At 45.9% G+C, this 26,289-nt stretch overlaps 1 protein-coding gene across 1 annotated transcript in view; it reads right to left on the bottom strand.

Moving 5' to 3' along the window:
* The window catches only part of LOC116991493 (endophilin-A3-like), a 39,862-nt gene extending 14,260 nt beyond the window's left edge, over positions 1-25,602 (bottom strand). The window contains exons 1-4 of the mRNA XM_033050124.1: positions 25,404-25,602; positions 1,907-1,975; positions 982-1,054; positions 30-173 (exon numbers count right to left, since the gene is read on the bottom strand). Coding sequence (XP_032906015.1) covers positions 30-173; positions 982-1,054; positions 1,907-1,975; positions 25,404-25,514 — 397 coding nt within the window. The 5' untranslated portion in view covers positions 25,515-25,602. The remainder of the gene's footprint in view (positions 1-29; positions 174-981; positions 1,055-1,906; positions 1,976-25,403) is intronic.
* Between the last annotated feature and the right edge of the window lie 687 nt (positions 25,603-26,289).

Genomic DNA, 26,289 nt, shown 5'->3' with positions numbered 1-26,289 from the left:
ATCGCACAAAACGTTACCAATCTACGCACCAAAATTGGAATCATCTCCGAGGTCCTTTCCATTTCTCAGCATACATTCTCCCAACAAGCCTTCAGGCTGCGGGTAGCCCGTGGTTTTAACTTGTCCTCGGATCTTTGACACCGTGTTGAGCATCCCTAACTTGGCTCTGTAGGCTTCCAGATGACATGATGCATTTAAAATACTTCAATGTACACACACACACACACACAATGTATACATACACACACACACATATATATGTATACACACACACATATATGTACACACACACACACACACACACACACACACACAATGTATGCATACACACACACATATATATGTATACACACACACACACACATATATGTATATACACACATATATGTATACACACACACATATATGTATACACACACAAACACACACACACACACACACAGAATTATGAGAGCCACAGCCAGACATGAAAACAGTTTTTATCCACGAGTAGTTGCTCTACTCAACAGCCAAAACCATGTAGCCTCCCTTTAATCTGGTATTTTGTTGGTTCACATTCTTGATCAATGGCGTTTTATCATTAATGTTTTATTATTATTAATGTTTAGTGTTTTCTGAGTCATTCGTAACTGTCACTGTATGTCATGTTGTCACTTGTGGGTGGAGCACCAAGGCAAATTCCTTGTATGTGAATACTTGGCCAATAAACTTACTTACTTACATAGTGTAGACAATCAGAACCTTTATCCCAGGGTGGACATACGCAACTCTAGATGGCACAGTTATAAGGTGCCTTTGTGAGGCCTTTGACAGTGGCGAGGTCAGTACCTCTACATTAATGGAACCTAGCAAAGGTTGGCATCTTTTGCCTTCAATATGCCTTGTTCTCTAGCATTAACAAAAGTCCTGGCATCACTGAAAAGCATATAAACTAGAAATGGCAATGGAAAGTGAGATGCCGTTCATGGCACACTTTCATACCTGGATTCGGTTGCAAGTACTCAGTTGTTTTAGACAGAACATCAGCCACAGCTTTACTCGTAGCGTCTATTTTCTTAAATAAGAAAGAAAAAAGTGGTTATTAAACTAAAATAAACACTATATCCTCAAGAAGGGTCTCAACCCGAAACGTCACCCATTCCTTCTCTCCAGAGATGCTGCCTGTCCCGCTGAGTTACTCCAGCTTTTTGTGTCTATCTTCGGTTTAAACCAGCATCTGGCAGTTCCTTCCTACTCAAAATTGGCCTGACTGTTCTAGTGAAGTGCTTTGGACATTTCACTTGACTAAAGGCGATAGAGTGCAAGATGTTGCTAATGTTGGTTTAGGGTGGAGGGGGAAAGATTTAATGGGAACCTGATGTTTACATTGAGGGGTGGGGTGGGGGGGGCGATGATTTAATAAAGAACCTGAGGGGAACTTTTTCTTACACAAAGGGTGGTTGGTATATGGAATGAGCTGCCAGAGTAGGTGGTCATGTTGGCCGGTGTGGGCAAGTTGGGCCGAAGGGCCTGTTTCCACACTGTATAACTCTATGTTCTTTATTTGGAAATTAAATTGCACTGCACAATTTGGTAAAACAAGTATTTAAAAATATATATAATAATAACCTTCCACCTTCTGGAACTGAAAATAAGTTAGTCTGTTCTTAAATATAAAAACAAGATATTTATAAATGAAAAATGAGCTAAATCTAACTCTCACTTGATCGTTGGTCGGCGCGGACTCGGTGGGAAGAAGGGCCTGTTTCCGTGCTGTATTTCTAAACTGAAATAAAACTCAAGCTTCACAATTTGTATCTCGCTAATCCTTTGTCTCAAACCCCGTGTGTGCCATGTTTAATCACGGGCCTGAAGTATTTTATTGAACCATTTGCCAGAATCTTTTCACAGCAGTTCGTACACATACCCGTTCCATCTCCACAAAATCATTGTCTAGTTTTGTTCCTTCAGCTCCACCCATTTTCTCGCTGACAAACTGCAAGACAAAACGTTAAGACCAACGTCACATACCAACAAGCCGTACTTGAATGCAACTAAAACTAATTGTTGAAAATACACTGACAACATTTTTCTTTTCACATATTCTGTTGTGCTGAGGCAAGTTAGTATTTCATTGTCCTGTTTCCGGACGCATGATAATAAAATACTCTTGAATCTGTTAAAAAATAAATGCTTACTACAAGCAGATATTAATACATTAGGAATGTGCAGGAAGGAACTGCAGACGCTGGTTTAAACCGAAGATAGACACAAAAAGCTGGAGTAACTCAGCGGGACAGGCAGCATCTCCAGAGAGAAGGAATCGGTGACATAGAAGGGACTCGACCCGAAACGTCACCCATTCCTTCTCTCCAGAGTTGCTGCCTGTCCCGCTGAGTTACTCCAGCTTTTTGTCCCTATCTTTAATACAGAAGGAAAATCCCTACTAACAAGGAGGAATGGTCGACCTGTAACAAGCTCGAGAAACCTTGGGAAGAGAAGCTGCCAGAAGCAATTACAGATTATTATCAAAATGTCACTCTCCACTATTCCAATTTTCCCAAAGCTAGTCAACGCTGGTCTTCAACATAGTCGAAGGAGGTCTTCAACGTGACACTTTTACAAACTCTCCTAAACTCGCCAATTAGGTCGCCGCAGTAAGACAGGCCCTTAACCGAAGCCAATTCTGAAGAAGGATTTTGGCCCGAAACGTTGCCTATTTCCTTCGCTCCATAGATGCTGCTGCACCCGCTGAGTTTCTCCAGCATTTTTGTCTACCTTCGATTTTCCAGCATCTGCAGTTCCTTCTTAAATAATTTCAATGTTCCTGGCCAGGGATGTTTCTATGCTTGAGTTGGGAAAAGCTGATTCTAAAACCACAGGGCTAATTCCCTTGCTGGTAATCTTCCCAAATGACAATACTGAACCACTTTTGGCAACCAAATATCTTGCAGCCGCACATTTACAAAACGGATCCAGTTGCAGCAAGACCAGGGTTAGCCAGGCTGCAGTTAGTTAGTCCAAGTGTTCCTGCCATCTGGCCAGCCTGGTTCACTCCTTGAGCCAACACAAAGGTTCAGCAGTGGGCCATCTTGTCACTTGGACAAGTGACAATATCTGCAGATGCTCTGCTCGAGATCACACAAGGATATGGTTTAATTGGGTGACCTGACTGTAGCCGGAACTCCTCATTTCTGTCTCCTTTCCCGTCACAACCTTCCACAAGCAAAGACTCGACCCCTTGCGTGAAATATTGGCGAGGCCACGCTGGGCGTATTGCTATAGGAAAGATGTTTTCTTTAGAATATTCTTGTTTAGAATCAAGGGGAGGTCATTTAAGACTGAAGTGAGAAAAAACATTTTCACCCAGAGAGTTGTGAATTTATGGAATTCCCTGCCACAGAGGGCAGTGGAGGCCAAGTCACTGGATGGATTTAAGAGAGAGTTAGATAGAGCTCTAGGGACTAGTGGAGTCAAGGATATATGGGGAGAAGGCAGGCACAGGTTATTGTTAGGGGATGATCAGCCATGATCACAATGAATGGCGATGCTGGCTCGAAGGGCCGAATGGCCTCTTCCTGCACCTATTTTCTATGTTGTCAAGCTGGAAATGGTGGAGAGACGATTTACAAGGATGTTACCAGGACTTGAGGGCCTGAGCTATGGGGAGAGGTTGAGCAGGCTGGGACTCTATTCCAAGGATTGCGTTTTTTAAGTTGCACTCAAAGTCTCCTCTCATTCTTCTAAACTGCAACAGACACGTGCTTAGCTTGTCCAGTCTTTCAGTTTTGTTTAGTTTAGAGATATTACACCAGCTCCATCCAACACACTAGGGCTAAGTTACAGAAGCCAATTTAACTACAAACCTGAACGTCTTTGGAGCATGGAGGGGGAAGCCAGAGCACCTGGAGAAAACCCACGCAGGTCACGGGGAGCACATACAACCTTCGTACAGACAGCACCCGTAGTCAGGATCGAACCCGGGTCTCTGGCGCCGTGAGGCAGCAACTCTACCGCTGCGCCACCGTGCCGCCCCAGGAGTTACGCTCATGATTCCAACTATTGACTTTGGATATCGTGCCTGAGAAGGATTTGCTTGTCATTTGCGGAGTAGTGGCGACTGTTACCACACACACTTCATTCATCATCCCTTGTTTTTAGAGAAGAAAAATGCACCATTTTAAATGAAAAGGCCAGCCTGTCTGTGGTGAGGTATTTCAAGCTGATTTGAGAAGTCGGAGAATGAATCAACTGCAGCTGCCTTGGCAGTGGGAAGAGATGCCAGGACCAGAGTCAGGATCAATCAATTCTGGTGGGGAATCTTTGATATTCTTTTGTTTCATGCAAGTTCAGCATTTTTTAATGTTCCCTGGAACAGAGCTGAGATTTTATTAGAACCAGAAGTAGAGGTTCTGGCAGGGAGCAGACACCTTGAAGATGATATTGCAGTGCAGCGGGTGTCGTGCTACCGAGTGCTATTAATCGGCAACTCTCGGTGAATGAGATGGAGAGAGAGAAAATGTCAGAGCTACTCCAAATGTCCGTGTGGAGTCTCACAAATACTGACGAGAATAATGAAATTATCTCCCTCACAGAAGTTACCTTTTTCTTTCTTAAAATTCCATCTTTCTGATCAATTGTGTAGGAAGGAAATGTAGATGCTGGTTTACGCCCGAGATAGACACAAAATGCTGATTAACACCATCCTGGATAACACTTTCTGTGGAGAACACGGATAGGTGACGTTTCACAGAGTGCTGGATTAACTCAGCTGGTCAGGCAGCATCTGTGGAGAACATGGATAGGTGACGTTTCACAAAGTGCTGGAGTAACTCAGCGGGTCAGGCAGCATCTCTGGAGAACATGGATAGGTGATGTTTCGGGTCGGGACCCTTCTTCAGACTGCAGATCTTTTCGATGCTGCCTGAGTTAGTCCGGCACGTCACGTGTACCGAGGTACAGCGAAAAGCTTTTGTTGCGTGCTCTCCAGTCAGCGGAAAGACAATACATGATTACCACCGAGCCATTCACAGCGTTTAAGAGTGTGGAGCGATTGTAATATGTGATTGTAGATCTGCGTCTGTGGCCAGCACGCAAATAATCGCGGGGTTGGGCACCATGTGGGAAACAAGATGATCAATGGGGAGGGCAGGAGAATGGGGTTGAGAGGGAAAGATAGATCAGCTATGATTCAATGGCAGAGTGGACGATGGACCGAATGGCCTAATTCTGCTCCTAGAACTTATGAACAAGGAGGGACCCAGCGGGGGAGGACACCTAGAACAAAGAGGAGCCAACATGACTCTAACGAGCAATTTTGTAACGTGGTCTGTGCCTGAAACATGGCGACTCTTTCTGTACGCTGAGTACTGTCCGCAAACACATAGACTCCCACTGTACTGAGGTACATGTGACTATAAAGTGTCATCGGATCATCACCTCTGTCATGAAATGGCTAAACAACTGATCTCTCTATTTGACTGAAAATTAAAATAATGTTTAAATGAAGGTTGCTTTGTTCGTTAACATTGTCTGTGATAAATCCCTGCCCATGTCAATGCTTTTTTTGTATTTCTATCAATGAGTCATCATTTGCTTTTTCTTTTAAAAACTGACAGCGAAATATTGTTAACTCCTTGTTTCAATTCAGTACGTTTGGCCTTCGTTGATAAGGCATCTGGATATGCAACAACCTTCCTTGGAATTGGAACCCATGATAAGAAGCAGAATAAAGCTTGTGTGTGGGAAGGAACTGCAGATGCTGGTTTAAACCAAAGAGAGGCACAAAATGCTGGAGTCACTCAGCGGGTCAGGCAGCATCTCTGGGGAGATGGAATGGGTGGCGTTTCGGGTCGAGACCTTTCTTCAGACTGAGAGTCGGGGAAGGAGAAACGAGAGAGAGATATATATATATATATATATATATATATATAAGAGAGATATAGAACAAATAAATGAAAGATATGCTGTCTGGAATAAAGAACGTTAGTTATGCAATGTCCAATCATGCCGTTCAACAACTTGAAACCTTACATGTCCAAATGTTTATTTTCTTAATTTGTAATTTTCTGACATATATATATATATATATATATATACACACACACACACACATATACATACATTTTTACACACACACACACACACACACACACACACACACACACACACACACACACACACACACACACACACACACACACACACACACACACACACACACACACACACACACACACACACACACACACACACACACACACACACACACACACACACACACATACATACATACATACATACATACATACAAAATTAAATATATTTATTGTTCTATTACACCACTTTGGAAAGTCATGATATGCAGCAACTGTTTTTTAAATATTTAGTAGTTTACACTGCTGTGTAGTCTCGCAAGTCCATAGGAGCAGAATTGGGCCATTCAGCCCATCAAGTCTACTCTACTGATCGATCACGGCTGATTGAATGGTCTCTTTTTTGCAACATCTAAATGCAGTTGAAGCATAAAAAAATTATTGCAATTATTGTACGTTTAGTTCAGTGGCTGATTCCATGATAAGCATTTAAAACAATGATGCTCACTCTGTCTTTCCAAACTGCGTACAGAGCTGCTACGACATTACTTGTCAAAGCTTGCCACTATAAAGGGCTGCTGTTGATATTCGACTAGATGTTGTTGCACGCTCTGGCGGCAAGGTGTCACCATCAGCTCATGCTGACTCCCCGATTGGTACACATAACAGATTCATCTTCATGGCTGTCGGCAATGCCGGGGGCTACTTATTAATTGGCTCTGAACCGATCATGTTCTACAGAATCACCTTTGGGGCAACTGTGCAAATTGGGTGATAACAAAAAGATTTCAATGGAAAACTCACACTCCTGCTCAAGATACATTTACTTGCCCAGTATGTTAAAAACAAAAATTAAAGAATCAAATGAAAAATGTTGCTTTATGTTGGTTAGCTTCCTGGAGATAATTTTCCATCTATTCAACGGATATAACAGCATGTAGAAACAGAGAACTGCAGAAGCCGGAGAATGCACAAAAGGACATGTTTTATTCACATTGCATATCTGGCAACAAGCATTCAGTACAAAGGTTCAAAGCTAACTACAATCCCACATAAATGTAGAGATTTCTTTTCAAGTTTCCTTTAATCAAAAACCTATTCCCTCCGCGCCCCCCAACCCCCCCCCCCCCTCGCTTTTCTCCATTGAGGTCTCCATTCACTGGTCTAACTTTGCGATTTGCACTTTTACTAAAAAGCAGGATTCATCAGTTGAAAGAACAGATAAACTGCTCCGAGAACTGATCTTAAAGATCCTCAATTGCTTGTTAATTAAGAGGGAGAGACACAGGGGACTGCGGATGTTGAAATGTTGAGCAGAATTCACAAAGTTGGAGTAACTCTGCGGGTCAGGCAGTATCGTTTAGGAAACAGATCTGAGGAAAGCATCCTTGCAGAGTTTGGAAAAGGAAAGACTAGGATCCACACAACTGTCTTCATTGAGGGGACGGTGAAGGAGGGAGTCAAAAGCTTCAAATTCCTGGGTGCATATCTCTGAAGGTCTGTTCTGGACACCCAGCATATGTGCGTTAATTGGCTTCTGTAAATTGTCCCTAGTGTTGGATTAGTGCTAGTGTGTGGGGGTGATCGCTGGTGACAGAGGGCCTGCTCCAAGCTGGATCTCGAAAGTAAAGTCTGAAGTCTAAAAGGAATACTTGAATGAATGAATACTTTATTGTCACATGTGACAAGTCACAGTGAAATTGTTTCCTTGCCTACTCAATGTATACAAATAGTTGCCCATAAAGGGCACTTACAAAGTTACAGAATGTCCGCGCCAGCTCCTCCTTTGTCCTCCCCCCCACCCCCATCCACACCGCTGTCCCCCCCCACAGCAGGGTCAGTAACGCAACTAGTCTGAAAAAAGGACTCGACCTGAAACGTCACCCATTCCTTCTCTCCAGAGAAGCTGCCCGTCCCGCTGAGTCACTCCAGAATCTTGTGTCTAACACAACCGTGATGGAGTTGAAGTCCCGAGTGACAATAGGTGCAGGAGTAGGCCATTCGGCCCTTTGAGCCAGCACCGCCATTCAATGTGATCATGGCTGACCATCCACAATCAGTACCCCGTTCCTACCTTCTCCCCATATCCCCTGACTCCGCTATCTTTAAGAGCCCTACCTAGCTCTCTCTTGAAAGTATCCAGAGAACCGGCCTCCACTGCCCTCTGAGGCAGAGAATTCCACAGACTTACTACTCTCTGTGTGAAAAAGTGTTTCCTCGTCTCCGTTCTAAATGGCTTACTCCTTATTCTTAAACCGTGGCCCCTGGTTCTGGACTCCCCCAACATCGGGAACATATTTCCTGCCTCTAGCGTGTCCAAACCCTTAATAATCTTATATGTTTCAATAAGATCCTCTCTCATCCTTCTACACTCCAGAGTGTACAAGCCCAGCCGCTCCATTCTCTCAGCAAAGAGAAGGGTGCACAGCGATAGATGCTATACGGCACACATTGAAGGAGTAACCCTCAAGAGGCTGGAGCTGGAATCCCCAGCCACACTGATTGTAAACATACAAGGGAACCATCCCAATCAACACCACCAGAAATTCACCAACTTGCACTGATGGCAAGTTGATTAAAACAACCAATTGGATTAAAATAATAAAATTAAGATGTTTAAAGTGAATATATACACAATGTTCTTGCATGCCCAGGATATCTCAGAAGATACAGATTTGTATTTCTAGAGTGCTGAATTTGATGTTTTTTTCACACTCCTTACCTCTCATACTTTCAGCTGGCAGCTGATTGGGTTTCTGTTGCTAATAGGTGTTTGCTCTGCATTAAAATGTTGGGGATTCGTTTACCACCCAGCCTCATGCATCCCCTGGGAGTGAGTTTAACGGTGGATTTCTGCACAACATAACCTGAACATCTGCTAGACGAGGCCTTTCCCAGGGTAGCAATGATGCAGCTGCTCTTTGATCAGAATTCCTTGCTGTCTCAAGAAACTCAGATTCAAGGCCCTAATCTTAATGCTTCTATCATTTGTACAAAGCCCGTGATTATTGATTGAGCAGTCGGTGTCTTACTCTGGGTGGCTAACAATTTTGTACATCGGTCAGAGAGAGTTACATATAGCTCTTAGAGCTAACAGAATCAAGGGATATGGGGAGAGAGTTGGAACGGAGTACTGATTTTAGCTGGTAGACTCAAAATGCTGGAGAAACTCAGCGGGTGAGGCAGCATCTATGGGGAGAAGGAATTGGCGACGTTTCGGGCCTCGACATCAGGAAGGCGCTACAGCTCACTGTCCGCCAAGACATCTCGATTTAAAACAGTTTTTACCCACACGCAATCCGAATTCTGAACACACTATGATAACAGCACATATCCTCCCCATGCATGTACTGTATATTGTATGATGTTGTGTTTTATGTTATGTTTGACGGGAATCAGCCTACCTTGTAACATCCTGTACTGAACCTGAATTCCACCAGCTTGACTGTGTGGTCATTAAATAATCTAATCTAATCTAATACTGCCTCATCTGCTGAGTTTCTCCAGCATTTTGTATCTACCTTCGATTTTACCAGCATCTGGAGTTCTTTCTTAAACTACTGATTTTAGCTAATCAGAAAAAGGTACGACTCTTTGGGCGACTACTCACGACCATACAGGAGTCACCCCACGACAATCAAGGAAGATGGGGAGAAAGCAGGAACGGGGTACTGATTGTGGATGATCAGCCATGATCATATTGAATGGCGGTGCTGGCTCGAAGGGCCGAATGGCCTACTCCTGCACCTATTGTCTATGTTTCTATCTGCAGTTCCTTGTGTCTTGCAAAAGTCTAGGTTGATAATCAGCTGTGGTTCCCTGGATGCGTGAACGATTAAGTACATGGAACTGATCCAAGCAAAGAATCACAAAAACACACAACAAACACAGGCTTGATTTATAGCGCTGAAATAAAAACTCGTATCAATTTACAGAGATAATGTGCACAGCCCCAGAGCAAGTGTCATTAATCCCAACACTGCAGCAGATCATCGCAGAGGCCAGCTCCCCCTCAAGAATAAAACACCAGCAAGCAACCAGAACAATTACAGCAGCAATTATTTCAATGCTGAGCGATCTAGGAAAGCAATGAAACGGCTAATCAGTGCAGTAAAAAGCTCAGCTTGAGGGAGCGGGGAGAGTGAGAAATGAAGAGTTTGTTTGGAAAGGCTGGGAATTCACGTGATACGATTCATCTCAGGTCAATGATGCTCTAGTTGGGGGCTTGGCTGAGTCCACTTTGACAGCCAGAAAACTTCGATTAGCATTGTAATATTGGCATTGGAGACATCCCCAGCGGGCTTTTTAGGTACATAACAATCAGGCACAATGTGACAACGAAACACAAGACTTGGGCGATCAGAAGCTTCATTGAAGGTGGAGATTTGAAGGAGAAATCAAAAATTAGAATAACCTAAAACTGTGCTGAGAGTTTTGGACAGATATCCCACAAACGAGGAGCTCCAGCTTCCTCTTGAGATGAAGGATGGACTTGGTCGCTGATGGTGGAGTAAAGGAATAAACTGGGGAGGAATAAAATGAGGAGAAATGTCTTTAGTCAGAGGATGGTGAATCTGTGGAATTCATTGCCACAGAAGGCTGTGGAGGCCGTCATTGGCTATTAATTCCAAAAGCCACAGAGTGCTGGAGTAACTCAGCGGGTCAGGCAGCATCTGTGGAGAACATGGATAGGTGACGTTTCACAGAGTGCTGGAGTAACTCAGCGGGTCAGGCAGCATCTATGGAGAACATGGATAGGTGACGTTTCACAGAGTGCTGGAGTAACTCAGCGGGTACAGCAGCATCTATGGAGCTAAGGAAATAGGCAACGTTTCGGGCCGAAACCCTTCCGGGTTTCGGCCCGAAACATTGCCTATTTCCAGAAGGGTTTCGCCCCAAACGTTGCCTATTTCCTTAGCTCCATAGATGCTGCTGCACCATAACTCAGCGGGTCAGGCAGCATCTGTGGAGAACATGGATAGGTGACATTTCACAGAGTGCTGGAGTAACTCAGCGGGTCAGGCAGCATCTGTGGAGAACATGGATAGGTGGCGTTTCAGGTCAAGACCCTTCCTCAGTCTGTGTGTTCAGCAGCATATGCAGTTCTTTGTTTCTACAATAATTCTGAAACCTATAATTAGAGTAAAAAGCATATTGCTCTTGTTCTAAGACACTGAATTTTTTCCCGTATTTTTCTTTGGTAGTCCTCAATATATCAGGTTGCCTGTTACAGAATAATATTGCTCAGGAAAAAAACAAATGAAACGCTGTTAATGACTCAAAACGTCACCCATTCCTTCTCTCCAGAGATGCTGCCTGTCCCGCTGAGTTACACCAGCTTTGTGTGTCTATCTGCAGTTTAAACCAGCATCTGCAGTTCCTTCCTACCCATTTTTGTCTGTACATTGTGCTTTGACTATAATCATGTCTAGTCTTTCCACTGACAGGATGGAACACAACTCCCCCTTCACTCCGTGCTTGTGCTTTTATCCAGTTGCATGTGCAGGATGGAACTGCAGATGCTGGTTTAAACGGAAGATAGACACAAGTGTTGGAGTAACCAAGCGTGACAGGCAGCATCTCTGGATAGAAGGAGTGGGTGACTTTTCGGTTCGATACCCTTCTTAGACCCTAACCCTAACGCATGGTCTGAAAAAGGGTCTCCACCCGAAACGTCACCCATTCCTTCTCTCCAGAGATGCTGCCTGTCACGCTGAGTTACTCCACCATTTTGTGTCTATCTTTATGCCCCTGTCCCACTTAGGAAACCTGAACGGAAACCTCTGGAGACTTTGCGCCCCACCCAAGGTTTCCGTGCGGTTCCCGGAGGTTGCAGGTGGTTGCGGGAGGTTGCAGGTAGTGGAAGCAGGTAGGGAGATTGACAAAAACCCTCCGGGAACCGCACGGAAACCTTGGGTGGGGCGCAAAGTCTCCAGAGGTTTCCGTTCAGGTTTCCTAAGTGGGACAGGGGCATTAGTGAATCCCTGGTTCTGATGTTCTGAAGAAGGGTCTTGACCCAAAAAGTCACCTATCCCTTCTCTCAAGAGATGCTGCCTGTCCCGCAGATTTACCACAGAACTTTGTGTCTATCTTCAGATTAGAATATGCTTTTTTGTCAGAACTTTGTTAAGATATTCATAAATGGTGCAACAAAAACAAAACATTCCGCTGCATCAGAATGCCACTTGAACAAAGGCCTTGTCATTGTGGAAACAGTACCCGCACAAATCACTGGCACGAGGACAGATGGGTCTGTGTCTTTCAAGAGAGGATGACTCATTCTTGCACTAGGCAGCAACGTGTTACTGAAGGACTGCACAGCGCGACCTTGGGTATCATCACCAGCTACATTCATTTGCTAAAACCATTACTTCATAAACGTGGGCAGTGAATGGCAGTGTAAACGTGGCGATTACTGTCATTACATCTTGGAAAATAGGAATAGCACTTTAGAATTTAAGGAATTGATAGCGAATGGAAACAATGATGGAAATTATTTGTGGAGAAAAAAACAATATCTTGTCAACCAATCTCCAGCAGGTTTGAAGAAGGGTCCCAACCCGAATTGTCACCCATTCCTTCTCTCCAGAGATGCTGCCTGTCCTGCTGAGTTACTCCAGCATTTTTTGTCTATCTCCAGCAAGTCCAACCATGGAAACATCTTATACAACGCTAGGACCATAGCCACATGTATCTCAAGCATTTGAGGTGGCACAGTGGTAGAGTTGCTGCCTCACAGGGCGAGAATCCAGAGTTTGATCCTGACTACGGGCTGTATGGAATTTGTACGTTCTCCCTGTGACCGCGTGGGTTTTCTCCGGGTGCTCTGGTTTATGAAGATAGACACAAAATGCTGGAGTAACTCTTCATAAGAGTCTGAAGAAGAGTCTCGACCCATTCCGTCTCTCTGGAGATGCTGCCTGTCCCGCTGAGACACTCCAGCATTTTGTGTCTATCCGGTTTAAACCAGCATCTGCAGTTCCTTCCTACACCCTGTAGAAGATGGAACAGATCCCGCAGGTTTTGTTCATGTGTCGGAGTGATGCTCTTGGCCTTTGGCGCATTTGCCTCACGCTGTGACCTGAACACAACTCTGCAGAATAAGGTGAAGTAATAAATCCTAAATTATGCTTCGAACCAAGTTTTATTACCATGAAAAATACGCAGATTATTTCATTATTGATCTACGAAAAATAAGGTAACATTTCCATTCAATTTTTGAAGGTCACAGGACAGCGACATCACTGATAGCAAACTAGTGCATTCAGGACTCCTTGTTTCCGAAAAGTAGCAGAAAATAATTGAAACTAATTTTTCCAAAAGATAAATTCATGGCTTTATAATTTTCTTAGAATATGACAACAGAATCTCAAATCGTTACAGTACAATATGAAGCTGTTCGGCCTGTCGAGTCCATACAAAGAGTTAGTCAGCTAGCCCCTTATCTCTGCACTCTATGAGTGGCCACGTAGTCTAGTTCAGTTTAGAGATACAGCACAGAAACAGGCCCTTCGGCCCAGAATGTCCATGCTGACTATCGATCACCTGTTCACATCTGTTCTTTGTTAACCCACTTTCTCACCCGCTCCCTAGACATTAGAGGCAATTTTACACCAGAGGCCAATTTATTTACAAACCCGCACGTCTTTGGGAAGTGGGAGGAAACCGGAGCACCCTGAAGAAACCCACGTGGTCACAGGGAGAACGTACAAACTCCGTATAGACAGCACCTGTAGACAGGATCGAACCCAGGTCTCTGACAACCGACAAACTTGCACACGGGGTTCGTACATTCTCCCTGTGACCGCGTGGGTTTTCTCCGGGTGCTCCGGTTTCCTCCTACATTCGAAATTGCGCAGGTTTGTAGGTTAATTGCAAATTGTAATCTGTCCCTTGTGTGTGGAGGGATAGTTCTAGTACACGTTGGTCGGCATGGACTCGATGGGCCGAAGGGCCTGTTTCTGCGCTGTATCTCTAAAATAAACTAAACTATGTCGTTACTGTGCACAAATGTAAATGGACCTGGTAACCACGTGGCAACAAGCCGTGGCTTCCCACCTGTCAAGTTTGTTGCTGAACGGCTGATTATTTCTTATCTTAACTGGGGTGCACAGGAAAACAAAACCACGGGAAAGACCAGAGATTTCTTGACAGGAAGAATGGAGCAGTTGGTCTATCCACCCACATCCAGCGACTAACTCCACCAGCCTTAGACTAGTGCCTGCGGCTTCAAACAGTCATGGGAGAAAGAAGGCGGCATGATTAACGTCCAGACCAACATCGACCCAGATGTCCAGGGAAGGCGATGGCGAGAGGCCCAGCAGCAGCCTGGAGCTCGCCTGGATCGGGTACCGCTCAGAAGACCTGGAGCGTAGACTAGATTTGGAAAGTGGAGCCAAAACCTGGCGCCTCGTACACAGGATCAGTGGATTATTTCTGTGCACTTTGCTAATCGGGGATTGTGCTTAGGTATGGTAATACTCTGGATAGGTGACGTTTCACACAGTGCTGGAGTAACTCAGCGGGTCAGGCAGCATCTGTGGAGAACATGGATAGGTGACGTTTCACAGAGTGCTGGAGTAACTCAGCGGGTCAGGCAGCATCTATGGAGCTAAGGAAATAGGCAACGTTTCGGGCCAAAACCCGTAAGGGTTTTGGCCCGAAACGTTGCCTATTTCCAGAAGGGTTTCGGCCCGAAACTTTGCCTATTTCCAGAAGGATTTCGGCCCGAAACGTTGCCTATTTCCAGAAGGGTTTCGGCCCGAAACTTTGCCTATTTCCAGAAGGATTTCGGCCCGAAACGTTGCCTATTTCCTTAGCTCCATAGATGCTGCTGCACCATAACTCAGTGGGTCAGCCAGCATCTGTGGAGAACATGGATAGGTGACGTTTCACACAGTGCTGGAGTAACTCAGCGGGTCAGGCAGCATCTGTGGAGAACATGGATAGGTGACGTTTCCCAGAGTGCTGGAGTAACTCAGCGGGTCAGGCAGCATCCTGACTACGGGTGCTGTCTGTAGGGAATTTGTACGTTCTCCCCGTGACCTGCATGGGTTTTCTCCGGGTGCTCCGGTTTCCTCCCACACTCCAAAGACGTGCAGGTCTGTAGGTTAATTGGCTTGGTAAATGTAAAAAATTGGCCCTGGTGTGTGCAGGATAGTGTTAGTGTGCGGGGATCGCTGGTCAGCGCGGATCCAGTGGGCCGAAGGGCCTGTTTCCGCGCTGCAACTCTGAGCTAAACCATGGTCTGCAACATGACCTAGAATACCACCAACCCAGTGCAGATAGTCTTCAGTTCCTGAGATAAATTCCATTCTCAAACGACTCCAGTTCCCAACACCTGTTAAATATCATCTCAGCCTATTTTAACGTCAGTGTCATATTTGATGTCAAGCTGAGTATACAGAAGGTATATTCATGCCATTTCTCTGACCATTAGTTTCCTCCTGTGTTGCATTGCCCAGTCACAGTTTAAGAATAAGCGGTCGGCCATTTAGGACTGAGATGAGGAAAAACTTTTTCACCCAGAGAGTTGCGAATCTGTGGAATTCTCTGCCACAGAAGGCAGTGCAGGCCAATTCACTGGATATTTTCAAGAGAGAGCTCTTAGGGCTAACGGAATCAAGGGGTATGGGAAGAAAGCAGGAACTGGGTACAGATTCTGGATGATCAGCCATGATCATATCGAATGGCGGTGCTGGCTCGAAGGGCCGAATGGCTGATTTATGCCTTAATTCTCCACACAGTAAATGACCTCACACAAAATATCAGAAAAGAGCATCGAGTAAATCTTTGAGGGGGAAGACCATAAACATAATTGCTTGACCTTTGAAACTGATTCATTATAAAGTCGTCAGGGCAATTTCCAAGGCAACTGATATTTTGTGGGATGTGACAATATTAAGCAGGGATGTATATTTTAATATGAAAGTCAGGAAGCAGAAGTAATCTCAGAGGTAGACACAAAATGCTGGAGTAACTCAGCGGGTGAGGCAGCATCTCTGGAGAGGGCGACGTTTCGGGTCGAGACCCTTAATGCTGGAGTAATGCCCCTGTCCCACTTAGGAAACCTGAACGGAAACCTCTGGAGACTTTACGCCCCACCCAAGGTTTCCGTGCGGTTCCCGGAGGTTTTTGTCAGTCTCCCTACCTGCTTCCACTACCTGTAACCTCCGGCAACCACATGCAACCTCTGGGAACCGCACGGAAACCTTGGGTGGGGCGCAAAGTCTCCAGAGGTTTCCGTTCAGGTTTCCTAAGTGGGACAGGGGCATAACTCAGCGGGTGGGGCAGCATCTCTGGAGAGAAGGAATGGGCAACGTTGCCCATTCCTCCTCTCCAGAGAATCTGCCTCACCCGCTGAGTTACCCCAGCATTTTGTGTCTACCTTCGATTTAAGCCAGCATCTGCAGTTCTTTCATACACCAAAGTCAGCTTGGTGTACGTTTAAAGAGAATGATTAATGGTGAACATTATGAAGGCAGAATACCAACTAAAATCTTCAACAGGAAGTGTAAATACATAGAAAAGGTTCAAAAGTTCAACAGAAGAGGTAGACAAAAGGAAGTGGTTGATATAAAATGTCAGGGAGGGTGTGAGTGACAGCTGCTTATCACCACAATGTGGGGGCGATGGGTGTATCAGTGTTTTTGCCAATGTTTGGGTTTACTGAATTGTTTAAATATTATATTCGAGTCTTAACACAGTTTGTGTGAAATTCTGCAGCGTAGCCTGATAAACAATGTGAGAATTACTGAGCAAACAGATATTTGCAACACAATCCTTGAAAATACAAGCAAGGAACTGAGGAATTATTTACCATTTATATTTGAGAGAATAGGATACTGATTTTTGAAGGGAAAAAATCAATAAAGCTACACATTGTAGGTTATTTGGCTTGGTATAATTGTAAATTGTTCCTCGTGTGTGTGGGATAATGCTTGTCTGTGGGGATCGCAGGTCGGTGCGGACTCGGTGGGCCGAAGGGCCTGTTTCTGTGCTATACCCTAGGAAATAGGGCATCTTTTGGCTCACACATCTTGCAAATCAAGGGGAACCATTCAGGCCATTTTGCTTCTGCTAGCCCCTTGAAAGAAGTTAGTCTGGACCCGTAACATTCCCACTGGCATGCACACTCGATACCTTCTCCTAGTTTTATCCAATTGAATTTAACCGATTCCTAGACAATTCACTTCCCCTCCACATGGTCCACTCCAGATCATAACAGCTCACAGGTTCAAGTTGCAAGTTGGTGTAGAGAGGGTGCAGAAAAAACTTACTAGGGTGACAATAAATGTTTAAGGAACTGCAGATGCTGGAAAAATCGAAGGTAGACAAAAAATGCTGGAGGAACTCAGTGGGTGAGGCAGCATCTATGTAGAGAAGGAATGGGCGACGTTTCGACATTTTTTGTCTACCTAGTAGTGTGACAATAAATATTTCAGCAAAGAAAGCTGAGGTGGGACCCAATTAATTTTTGTAAATAATTAGATTCATCGTTTTATACAGCACAGAAACTGGCCCTTCAGCCCAAATGGCCAAATTCTACCCCCATGGCTTATGAAAATGAACTAATGATTGTTCTTCTGGGAGCTGGCATTGACCTGATGGACCGAATGGTTGTCATCTGTATCATCATAAATACAAGATAAGATGATCGATGGCCCAGAAACATCCCTTCCAGGTGAGACCGTCATTCACCTGGCACTTCTTCCAACTACAAATACATTTATTTAGTTTAGTTTCGTTTAGAGATACTGAGCACAAACATGACCTTCAGCCCACCGAGTCCGCACCGACCAGCGATCCCCGCACACTAACACTATCCCACACATACACTTGGCACAATTTTATATTTATACCAAGCCAATTAACCTACAAGCCCGTACGTCTTTGGAGTGTGGGAGGAAACCGAATGCCTCGGAGAAAGCCCACGCTGTCACAGGGATAACGTACAAAGTCCGTACAGACAGCGCCCGTAGTCGGGATCGGACCCGGGTCTCTGGTGCTGCTGTGAGGCAACAACTGTACTGCTGCGCCACCAAGACGCTGACTAATGGCTTTGTTTATTTATTGGATTGTTTGTGTTTTGAATGAATGATATTTTTCAGCGTGTGGATGTTGCTGGCAAGGGCCCGTGTCCATGTCCTTCCCTAGTTGCCCTTGAGAGTGACGGGGGTGGCAAGTTGCCCTATTCAAGCAGGGCAGCCCATCTGTTGCGAGGGCGCTCCAAGGTTTATGCCCAGTGTGGCGTTCGCAGATCGGGATGCCAAATAACATGCATGGGAATATCCAGGTGAGGCTCCACACCACCTGCTCACAATGTTTCACCCGGGGAACACCGTAACGCTGGTCCAGTGATGACTTTGACGAATACTTCATGAAGCAAGGAACATCCTGGAAGTCTGCACGCTGGTTTTAAATAACTGCAAACAAATAATAATCGGAAGGAACTGCAGACTCTGGGTTCAGCCGTAGATGCTGCAGTAACTCAGCGGGACAGGCAGTATCTCTGGAGAGAAGGAATGGGTGATGTTTTCGGGTCGAGACCCTGGATTGGTTTATACATTTGCAGAGGATGGAATAATTGGTGGCGATGGCTGTAGTAACGATGGCTGTCAAAGGATGCAGCAGGAAATAGATCGGTTACCGATATAGATAGTGAAATGGTAGATGGAATTTGATCTGGGCAAATGTGAAGTGTTGCTCTTTGGAGACCAAATGTATGGGGAAGGTATACAGGGCACCAAACTGTGTTGATGTAACACAGTAATATTCAGATCCATGGAACTAGCAACACACTTACTTCAGTTTAGTTTATTGTCACGTGTACCGAGTTACAGTGAAACGCTTTTGTCAGTCAGTGGAAAGACAATACATGATTACAATCGATCCATTTAGTGTGTATAGATACTTGTAAATAGAGTGGTAAAGTCTGCTCGCCTTCATCAGTCAGGACATTGAGTATGAAAGATGCAATGTCATGTTTAATTTAGTTTAGTTTCGAGAAACAAGCACGTAAACAGGCCCTTCGGCCCACCGAGCGCACCGACCAGCGATCCCCGTACACTAACACGACCCTACACACACTAGGGACAATTTACACACACACCAAGCCTATTAACCTACAAACCTGCACGTCTTTGGACTGTGGGAGGAAACCGAAGATCTTGGAGAAAACCCGCGCAGGTCACGGGGAGAACGTACAAACTCTGTACGGACAGCACCCGTAGTCAGGATCGAACCAGTGTTTCAAGTGCGTTAAGGCAGCAACACTACTGCTGCGCCACCACGACGGCCCATGTTGTAGCTCTATAAAACTTTGGTTAGTTCAGATCATCACATTATAGGAAAGATATGGGGGCCTTGGAGAGGGCGGCAGAAGGGGTTTCACCAAACTGTTGGCAGTATTCGGCAGAAGAAGAGGTTGGAGAAACTTGGATTGTTCTGAGTGCTGAGTGGGGTTTTGATAAAGGTTTACAAAATTATAGAGTCATACACTTCAGGCAAGCAGCGTGGAAACAAGCCCGTTGGCCCAGCGAGCCCACACCAACCAGAGACAACTCCATACACTAGCACTATCCTAACAGAAGCCAATTAATCTACCAACCTGCACGTCTTTGGAGAGTGGGAGGATTCAAGAGATTCAGGATTCATGAGACATTTATTGCCTCATGCACCAATTGGCACAGTGACATTTGGGGTCACCAGAGGAAACCAGAGCACCCGGAGAAAACCCACATGGTCACTGGGAAAATGTACAAACTCCATATAGACAGCGCCCGTAGTCAGGATGGAACCCGGGTCTCTGACGCTGGAAGGCATCAGCTCTACCGCTGTGCCACCGTGTCGCCCTCCTGAGGGCAGGCAGACAGAATCTTTTTTCCAAGTGTGAAAATGTCAAATGCCAGAGGTGAAAGCTTTAAGGTCAGAGGGGAAAAGTTTAAAGGAGATGTGTGGATCGTAACATTGAACAGGCTTTTAGATAGGAACATGGATGTGCAAGGAATGGAGGGATATGGATGGCATGCAAGGCCGAGGAGATTAGTCTAAGCTGGCATTATGTTTGGCATAGACATCATGGGACGAAGGGCCTATGTTTATGATGTTTTTTAAATATCTGTTTATTATTTGGGATCAGACAGTATTTGTATAAGGATATTCTCACAGGAAGTTAAACTGACATGTTTAAATGTTGAGGAAAGAATTGCAGATGCTGGTTAACACCGAAGACAGACACAAAATGCCGGAGTAACTCAGCGGGACAGGCGGCATCTTTGGAGAGAAGGAATGGGTGACATTTCGGGTGGAAGAAGGATCTCAACCTGAAACGTCACCCATTCCTTCTCTCCAGAGATGCCGCCTGTCCTGTTGAGTTACTCCAGCATTTTGTCTGTCTTCATGTTTAAATGTGGATTGTGCAATGTACAATAGATTAGATTAGATTAGATTAAACTTTATTAATCCCCTTATTCAGGGGAAATTCTGATGTCCTTGCAGCACACTAATAAAAATACAACATAGATTCAAAAAGAATAAAAGGAAAGACAAAGGTAATTTTTATTCATTCCAACCCTGATTAATTAATTCATTAATCGATTGAAAGATACAGCACTGATACGGGCCCTTCGGCCATCAGAGTCCATGCTAACCATCCATCAACCATTCACACTAGTTCTATGTTATCCCATGTTCACATCCACTCCCTACACACTAGGGGCAATTTACAGAGGCCAATTAACCTACAAACCTGCACGTCTTTGGGATGCGGGAGGAAACTGGAGCACCCGGAGAAAACCCACAGTGAGTATGTTCAAACTCCACACAGACCGCACCCGAGGTCAGGATCGAACCTGGGTCCCAACCACTGTGAGGCACCAAACTTTACTGCTGCATCTCTGCGCCTCCCCTACTTGCCTTTCATTTTGCTCCCAATTTATTTCCCACCCATGTTCAGCACATACATTGTGGGCCGAAGGGCCTGTTGCTATGCTGTACTGTTCGAGGTCCACACTTGCCTCCTATTTGAAACACATTAGTTATTCAGAGCAGCATTGAGGAATGCAAACTAAAACTCCAATATCTCACTGCCCTTGAACTAAAGAACTGCCAACCATTCAATTGTATATAAAGAAAAAACATTGCAAACTCATCATATTTTTCAATAGAAAGGTGGCCTTTGTAAAAGAAGCCTATTCTGATATATGTTAAAAAAAAACACAAATGGGTGGCTTGTGGCTTATGAAGATGTGATACATGTTCATTAAAGTATAGAGATACTGTGTAGAAACAGGCCCTTCGGCCCAACTTTCCCACACCGACCAGCATGCCCCATCTACATTGTCAAAAGGAATTGGTGTAGAATTAGGCCATTCGGCCCATCAATCCTCCATTCAATCATGGCTAATCTATCTCTCCCTCCTTACCCCATTCTCCTGTCTTCTCCCCATAACTCTGATAACTGTACTAATCAAGAATCTATCTTTCTCTGCCTTAAAAATATCCACCGACTTGGCCTCCACAGCCGTCTGTGGCAAAGAATTCCACAGCTTCGCCACCCTCTGACCACAGAAATCTCTCTCCATCTCCCTCCTCAAAGAACATCCTTTAATTCTGAGGCTGTGACCTCTGGTCCTAGACTCTCCCACTAATGGAAACATCCTTTCCACATCCACTCAATCCAAGCCTTTCACTATTCTGTATGTTTCAAGATACATACATTTAGTTGTCACATGTACCAGTTGGTACAGTGAAATGTGTGGTCACCATACAGCTATAGGGTGATTTCATGAAAGGTCACTGGAGCGTAAATCCCCACTCACGTGACCGAAAATTTTAACTGGGGGACAAGCGTCTGAAGCTCCATTTACCATTTAAATAATCGTAAACTCTCAATGCGTTTGGAAATCAATTTTACTCAGATGCAAGCTAAGGAATGGGATAATTCTCAGCTGTTGGACAAAATCAGGAGATTTTATTATTTGCCAGAATATATTTCTCAATGTTTCTTGTTTAAAGCCTGCACAATCACCCAAACTACTTATTTATTTATTTTTCATCTAATAACAGACAAGCCTGCAGCATGGAATGATGTCAACAATCCTGATTGGGCACCCACTGTGAGCAGGATAGACAATGTGCACAAGAACGCCATGCACGTGCAACAAGAAGAGAGAGGCTTGTCTGTTATAAGATGAAAAATAAATAAGTAGTTTGGGTGATTGTGCAGGCTTTAAACAAGAAACATTGAGAAATATATTCTGGCAAATAATAAAATCTCCTGATTTTGTCCAACAGCTGAGAATTATCCCATTCCTTAGCTTGCATCTGAGTAAAATTGATTTCCAAACGCATTGATAGTTTACGATTATTTAAATGGTAAATGGAGCTTCAGAAGCGTGTTCATTTTGCATGTTAAAACCCACCCGAGAACCATGGGCGATTTTGCAATTTTACTGACGAATTTCTAACTTTTAATACTTTTCATCTAACAAATGAATAAAGATAACAAAGCCAATAATGCCTTACTTTTGATGAAATGCAGCGAGCAAACGCGATAATTCCCGATATTTTGGAACTTTAAATCTCCACGAAAAATGTCCGCTATGAACTTCCGCCTTTTTGGCCCCTTCAGCTCCCTCTTGTATTTACCTTAGTTTCTATCTTTTTTTTGGACTGTAAATTTAGGTAGCTGTTCCTCACGGTCACCCCGACTGGCTTACTTAATTGCAGCTCAAAAACTGGCCGTTTTCGATGTTTTTAACGGGTGTGAAAGTGCGTGTTTTCCCATCCACTAACATGTACCGGAAGTGACGCTTGTCCCCCAGTTAAAATTTTCGGTCACGTGAGTGGGGATTTACGCTCCAGTGACCTTTCGTGAAATCACCCTATACAAATAAAAGAACACAACACACGATAGAGTCCAACATAAAACATCCCTACACAGCAGAATCAAAGTTTCCCGCTGTGAGGGAAGGCAGCAAAGTTCAGTCTCTTCCTCTAATGTTCCCCAATGTTCACCCATGGTCGGGGCCTCCCGTGCCCTCCGCAGTCGCCGCTACGGGTGGCCCGATGTGCAGGCCCGCTCGCCGGGATGATGGAACTCCGACGTCGGAACGGGAGAACAATTTCATCGGCTTGGACCTCCGAATCGGCCACTTCCTACCGGAGTCCGCGGCTCCCGGAGTCCACAGGCCGCGCCGGGCGGAGATTCACGCTGGCGGCCCTCGGCATAGGGATCCCAGGACTCCGCGATGTTGAAGCCAGCGCCGCCCGTGCTGGGAGCTCTACGAACCACAGCTCCGCGATGTTGATGCTGCAGGCCCAACACTCAATTAGGTCCTCCCTCATCCTTCTAAACTCCAGCGAGTACAGGCCCAGTGCCGACAAACGCTCATCATAGGTTAACCCATTCATCCCTGGGATCATTCTTGACAAAAAGCCTCCATGCCCACCTGCCTGCATTTGGCCCAGATCCCTCCAAGAATTTCATATCCATGTCCCTGTCCAAATGTCTCTAAAACGTTGGGATATTATTGACAGAAACATTCCCGATCAGGGGTCAGTTCCCATGGTAATTGATGCATTACATTGATCACAACAACATTTACTTCACTGCTTCAAAAATTCTCCATCCACACTTTTGATTAATTTTGCTTTACCTACCAGTAATATTACTTGAGCCTCTTTCAGATAGCTTGTCATGTCCTCTGCTTTAACTATTGAACAAGTCCAAATACAACAGCGAGAACAGAGAACGTTTGCAGCAAATTCCTGATTTTAAAATCGATCAATCGGTCTCAACTAAACCAATGGAGCAGCTTTTGACCCATCCTTCATGCATAAGATTTATGTTTCAATCTGTGTGTGTGGCTGTGTGTGTGCGTATGTGTGTACGTGTGTGTGTGTGTATGTGCATGTGTATGTGCTTGTGTGTGTATGTGTGTGTGTGTGTCAACGTGTGTACATGTGTGTGTGTGTATGTGCATGTGTATGTGTGTGTGTATGTGCGTGTGTATGTGCATGTGTGTGTATGTGCGTGTGTATGTGCATGTGTGTGTGTGTGTGTGTGTACGTGTGTGTGTATGTGCGTGTGTATACAGTGCATTCAGAAACTATTCTGACCCCTTCACTTTTTCCACATTTTGTTACATTACAGCCCTATTTTAAAATGGATTAAATTCACTTTTTGTAATCATCAATCTACACACAATATCCCAGAATGAAGAAGCAAAACAGGTGTTTAGGATTTTTTGCAAAGTAATTAAAAATAAATAACTGAAATAACACATTTACATAAGTATTCAGACCCTTTGCTATGACACTCAAAATTGAGCTTAGGTTCATCCTGTTTCCACTGATTATCCTTGAGATGTTTCTACAACTTCATTGGAGTCCACCAGTGGTAAATTAAATTGATTGGACATGATTTGGAAAGGCACACACCTGTCTATATAAGGTCCCACAGTTGACAGTGCATGTCAGAGCAAAAACCAAGCCATGAAGACGAAGGAATTATCCTCAGACCTAACATAACGGGTGCACACATGTTACACGTGAGCAGTGCGCTGCATGGCGCATGGACTCGCACAGTAAATGCAGGAGCAAGAAGCTGGAACTTTGGCATGCATGGGGAGTGGCGGACATGACAATGCACATGGGCTCCCAGAGCAGAGAGGGTAAAACACAGAGTATGTGGCCCCTGGGCTGGTGGATGTGTCCCCCGCGCTCCCTCCCGGGCAAGGCTCCAATCCCCCCCCCCAGGCAAGGCTCCTCCCTCCCGGGCAAGGCTTCAATCCCCCCCCCCCCCAGGCAAGGCTCCTCCCCACTCGGGCAAGGCTCCTCCCTCCCGGGCAAGGCTCCTCCCTCCCGGGCAAGGCTCCTCCCTCCCGGGCAAGGCTCCTCCCTCCCTCCGCTCTCACGGCCACATGAAGCCAGGACCCCGGGGACAGGGCTGTATCGATTTACAGTTATATGAAGTCATTTGGAATTTGGAGGAAAAATATATGAGTTCTCAGCGAAGTAAATGCTTGCGTGTTGGTTTGTTCTCATTCCCCGGCCGTGGAACAGTTACCGGGGGCAGAGCCGTGAACGGAGCGCTGCTCCCCTCCCCTCTCCCCCTCCCCTCCCATCTACCTCGCCCCTCCACTCCCTCCCCCTACTCTCCCTCTCCTCTCCCCCCCCCCCCCCCCTCCTCTCCCCTCCTCTCCTCTCCCCCCCCTCTCCTCTCCCCCCCCCCCCCCATCTCCTCTCCCCTCCCCACCCCACTACCCCCCCTCCTCCCCTCTCCCCCTGCCCTATCCGGGTGCCGGCGGTGCGGGCGTCTCCTACCTGGCTGGCTTTATGGAATTGCTTCTTGAAGCCGGCCACCGACATGCTGATCTGCTGGCGAGCGGGGAGGGAGCCTCGGTGTCCCCTTGGGGCGGCTGCAAGATGCACCATCAATGGACCGCGGCCGCCGCCGCCTGCTCAGGGCAGCGAGCCCGCTGGATACAGTCACACTGGATACAGTGACTCGCTACAGTGGCGGGCTGTCACCGACACAATGTATCACTCGCTCACTGGCCGCTGCCGCTGTCACTCTGACTCACTCACACGACATCCCACCCCCCTGGCGTAAAGACGCCCATATTCCGCCCCCCTCCTCTCCCCCCCCTCCCCTCCTCCTCCTCCTCCTCCTCCCCCCCCCTCCTCTCTCTCCCCCCTCTCTCTCCCCCCCCCTCTCTCCCCCCCCCCCCCCCCCCCCTCTCTCTCCCCCCTCTCTCTCTCCCCCCCCTCTCTCTCTCCTCCTCTCTCCCTCCCCCCTCTCTCTCCCCCCCCTCTCTCTCTCCCCCCCTCTCTCTCTCCCCCCCCTCTCTCGTTCCCCCCTCTCCCTCCTCTCTCCCTCCCCCTCCTTTCTCCCTCCCCCTCCTCTCCTCCAACCTCTCCCCCCCTCCCTCCTCCTCTCTCCTCCTCCCCTCCCCTTCTCTCTCCCTACTCTCCTCTCCTCACTCAACTCCACCCTCAACTCTCTACTCCACCCTCCCCATTCCCCCCTCCCCGCTCTTCCCCTATCCCACCCACAATCCCCCTCCAATCTCCCCCCTCCATGGAGAACCATGGGGGGGGGGGGGGGTTAATGAGGAAAACATACCTTGGTGAAAGATGGGATGTGGTCATCTGGCACAGTCAGGTGAAGCAGGTAAGACCCATGTCTCTACATAACAGAGCAGGAAGT

Source organism: Amblyraja radiata, chromosome 34, assembly GCF_010909765.2.
Source record: "Amblyraja radiata isolate CabotCenter1 chromosome 34, sAmbRad1.1.pri, whole genome shotgun sequence".
In the NCBI taxonomy this organism is placed as follows: domain Eukaryota; kingdom Metazoa; phylum Chordata; class Chondrichthyes; order Rajiformes; family Rajidae; genus Amblyraja; species Amblyraja radiata.
The sequence above is the reverse complement of the archived record's forward strand: the minus strand, read 5'-3'. Positions and strand labels throughout refer to the sequence as shown.